Source organism: Cibotium barometz, chromosome 33 (assembly GCF_041138505.1).
Source record: "Cibotium barometz isolate CiBa-2024 chromosome 33, ASM4113850v1, whole genome shotgun sequence".
NCBI lineage: Eukaryota > Viridiplantae > Streptophyta > Polypodiopsida > Cyatheales > Cibotiaceae > Cibotium > Cibotium barometz.
In genome coordinates, this window is record NC_141078.1 from 12,501,692 (window position 1) to 12,505,960 (window position 4,269).

General features: G+C 37.6%; 1 protein-coding gene across 1 annotated transcript; it reads right to left on the reverse strand.

Moving 5' to 3' along the window:
- Positions 1–500: 500 nt before the first annotated feature.
- On the reverse strand, positions 501–2,294 carry LOC147619310 (fe(II)/2-oxoglutarate-dependent dioxygenase 4-like). Its single transcript, XM_086772963.1, has 4 exons — positions 1,866–2,294; positions 1,548–1,780; positions 1,038–1,353; positions 501–921 (listed from the first exon to the last, which is right to left on the reverse strand). The coding sequence occupies exons 1-4, from the start codon at positions 2,097–2,099 to the stop codon at positions 661–663; spliced, it is 1,044 nt and encodes a 347-aa protein (XP_086629089.1). The 5' UTR covers positions 2,100–2,294; the 3' UTR covers positions 501–660.
- Between the last annotated feature and the right edge of the window lie 1,975 nt (positions 2,295–4,269).

The window sequence follows — 4,269 nt, forward strand, 5'->3', positions numbered from 1 at the left end:
CATATGAGCATACCAAGATACCAACACAAGATTACCAGAAGGCTAATTTGGCCCCTTTTCTTATTACTCAAAATGTCTTATATATAAACCCGCATATGTATAATGGTTCATTGCCCATGGAATGTCCATGAAACCCAACAACTAAAGTATTTATCTTTGGTTTCTCACATCACACATTATAGCGGGTCAAAGTGTACACATGCCCATGAAAAGGTAATGTTTACAAATGTGGTTAGGATTTACTCAATTATGTGATTCCCAAACTATTATAATTGCTTCAAAAGTTATTATTTGTAAATGTGCTCATGTAGTACATTGGTTTTAGAAAAAACTTGAAATATTTCTACTTTAGGCCATTGAACTTATTATACTTTGTTAGTTTTATTCATAAGAAAAGGACTCTTTACACACACACACATACACACAACCACTTGTATGCGCATGTGCGCACACACACACACACACACACAAGCCTAGTTCAAAACTCAAAAAAACTCAACTTTAAGGGGAAAAAGGTTTTCACATTACTTCAAAGGATAAAGCACACACCTAACATAAGCCTCAATGTGTTCATTTTCTTCATCTATTACATAGAGTGAGGTCAATTGAGTTTGACCACAAACTGCTATAATGTGTACATTTGTAAGACAATGGACTTGCTTACTCGGAGGCAATTGATAAATGTCTACTGAATTCGAGATTGGACTTGCCGTTTAGTCCTTTACTGAATACATTCTTAAAATATTCTATAAAAATAGTTTCTTTATACATAGCTGGACTTTCATCACTCATAAACTTGTCTATAGGTCCAACCTTTTCATGGTCATTTGGAATGTAGAAACAAGAAATGGACATTCTTGGCTTCTTCATGTTTGTCACTACTCGGTGTTCCACACTCTTATAGACTCCATTTGTTAGTATCTGTGAAAAAGAAATGTACAAGAGAAATCATTAAATGGTATTATAGATGTCCTAATGTGTCATAAATGTTGTGATTGCCCCTAATGCTTCATGCATGATGTATGTCAGGTACTCACCTCAATTTGGTCTCCCAAGAAGACAACAAATGAATTTGATACAGGTCTCACGTTCACCCATTCATCTCCTTTTCTAGCTTGTAGTCCTCCCACTTCATCTTGCATTAAGATTGTGAGTGACCCACAATCTGAATGGGAACTCAACCCGAACGTAAGATCTGGCTGAGGACAAGCAGGGTAATAGTTGCATGCCATGGCTTCTCGAGAAAAATGATTGCTAAAGTCCTTAGCCTCCAATGCCAAACTTGTAAAAATTGCTTCACATAGGACGTGTTGAAGGGACTTCACTTGTTTATGAAAGTCAAGCATGGGGCCTCTGTTATTATGAAAAAATGATGGTTCAACAACCCCAATGTTCATAATGGACATGCACCAAGTAAGCGATCAAATATATTCTTGTTTCTCTTGTATTACAATCAACCTTAGGAGATTAAGCGGTTAAATATTCTTGATTCTCTTGTATTACAATTAACCTTAGGAAATTAAGCATTTTGCATGGTTGAAGCTTACCTTAGAAATTGTGGTAGGAGCTTGACATCCATGGTAGGGGAAGGTTTGAATCCTAAGGCATCCTTCCACTCGCGAACCCTTTCGTTGGTAACAAAGCCGGTGACGAAGCTCAATGGACAAGATGGGTCTTCCGAGATTAATCGCAATTTGTCCTCGGTTGGCAATGCAAAGAAGTCAGAAACAGCACCCCAAAGTTGGCTTTGTAAGGCCGGCGAGACACCATGATTAATCACCTTGCATAATCACATCGAAATTTCAAATCAAAACCTGATTTCTGTTCATATGGTAATTTGGGCTTTGATGGGTGTGTTTAAGTACCTGAAAGATGCCCCAGTCGGCACAGGCGAGCCCGATTTCTTGGATGATTTGGGCTCTGCCTTGTCCATGGAAGTTTGCAAGGTTGATGATTGGCACTTGAAGGGTGCAGGTAGAAGTGTGGGAGAGGCAAGGTCTCTCCTCGGGAGGGCGTATATACTGGGCAGGCACGTGCCGAAGTCCCGAATCTACAAGCTCCTTGATGCTTCGAATCTGAGGTTGCTCTATGTCAATCATGGTGCGCGCGCGTGCGTGAGAGAGAGAGAGTGTGTGTATGTGAGTGAGAGAGAGAGAGAGTGTGTGTGTGTGAGAGAGAGAGAGAGAGAGAGTGTGTATTGAGACTGTGTGAGCCTAGCGCGATCGAGTTTGTGTGTGAGAGAGAGAGGAGCCTGTCTGGGACTTCAATCCCCACAGTGAATGCTCACCACACGAAGCCCCATCCCCACCCCCGCCCCCACAGTGAATGCTCACCACACGAAGCCCCATCCCCACCCCCACCAATCACTTCTCAAAAAAAAGAAAACTATTTTCCCAAAACTTGCAAAACCTTCACCTACAAATCTGAGAAATTATTAATAAAGATTTTTTTTTAAATTTTCGTTTGATATTCTTAAGAAAAGAAACCTCAAAGACATTTGCATGATATCATTGGCAACAAAATATGATATCACTTGAGTACAAGCAAGATGGTCTTTACCTCGTATCTTTAAAATCTACCATACATATATTATCTTTTAGGTCTCTTTAAAATCTACCACATATATATTATCATTAGTCCAATATATTTGAATTACATTTGGGATGGAAAAAATCCAATTATGTACACACCATCTTCTATTTTTGGTGGAAGGAGCAATAGTTAGACAACGAGCTTAAAATAAATTTTCTACAATCTACCAACCATCCCTTTGGGACTATCATGATAACTTAACATAGAAATACCCATAAAAGTGGAGCAATACACAAAGACAATGGGCATGGCTCCTCGAAACAATGTCCTTCACACACTATTTCAATCATGTTGCAAAAGAAAACTCAAATCACCACAAATAGTTGGTGAGAGTCATTACACTTCCTATCCAAAAATCTAAAAAGTTTGAGATTGGGTCCCATGCCATGTGCCATGTGCTAGCTCAATTGTGTCTTTCCTTTTGTGCATTATACTGGCTTTCAACATGGGTGATTACACTATTGTCAGACATGTTGAAACATGCATATGCTAACCTTTGAAACACGGAATATGTAGCTCTTATATAAGCATGTGACCTTTGTTTCAATTTTACTCTATGCTACTTTATGGGATACAACATGTATAAAATGAAGTAATTTATAAAGCAAATAATTTAAGAGAAAAAATTGTAATGGTATTGCTAATTCTTGCTTCTCTAGATATGCTGGGAGACAAAGACCTAAGCATATTAAATTACACAGTACTAATAAAATCAAATTGCACAAAGCATAGATAATAGCAAGATTGGGTTCAATTTGACCCCTCACCTAAGTGAGCCCATGCTTCCTCATGGTATATGTTAATCGATTATTCTCAAAAATAGCTTTTGGGACTCAAAATAGCTCTCAATACAGAAAAATAGCATGCTTTTCTTCATGTGCAAGTCTTTGTATCAAGATTAGGCTTTGACCTAATAATATTTACAACCTTTGTATCAAATTTAAATGTATATAAGAGAGCTTTCACATGCTCTTTGAAAATAATTATTTGATGCTAATAATTACTATGGACGTTACCTAAAATAGAGTAAATGATGGTCGCTTCAATAGAATGAAATAGTTATCTATCTCGATGCTCCAAGTCAAGCGTCTCAAAATCTACTACCGGCTTTCTTTCATTATCCAACCCAAGGAGTTGCACTTACATTAACTATACCAAAAAATTAATAAATTAATTGTCCGAAGGAGTTGCACTTACGTTAACTACACCAAAATATTAAAAAATTAATTGATTAAAACTAATATATAAATATCCATATAAATTCTAAATATAATCAAGATGAGGCAACCAAATACCACACGCATATATGGAATCACTTGTGTGTGATCAAGGCCGACTACTACAACCGTCCAAATTCCAAATATAATTGAGACGACGTAACTACTAATACTCCACACATATACAAAGTCAGTTGCGTGTGATCAAGATTGGCTACAGCTACCTGGCATCTCGATCTAAGCCTATTTAGGAGAATCCATAAATAATAGAAAATGTGGGAATTAAATTCCATGAATTACCCTTCATAACATGCCTCCGAGTTGAGAGGAAATTGCCCTCAATTATCTCAAAAGAATAACCAATCATGGGCGAGCATCCTTGTAAGATGTTATCAGGATGGATAGGCAACAAGGGCATGGTTAGGTAGCCATTGAGCCTATTCTATGGGATGGCCTTTAT

Coding starts and splice junctions, on each gene's coding strand:
- LOC147619310 (XM_086772963.1), bottom strand. CDS start 2,099: ATGATTGACATAGAGCAACCTCAGATTCGAAGCATCAAGGAGCTTGTA. Junction 1,781..1,865: donor CCGACTGGGGCATCTTTCAG/GTACTTAAACAC, acceptor TGATTATGCAAG/GTGATTAATCATGGTGTCTC. Junction 1,354..1,547: donor CTCCTACCACAATTTCTAAG/GTAAGCTTCAAC, acceptor TCATAATAACAG/AGGCCCCATGCTTGACTTTC.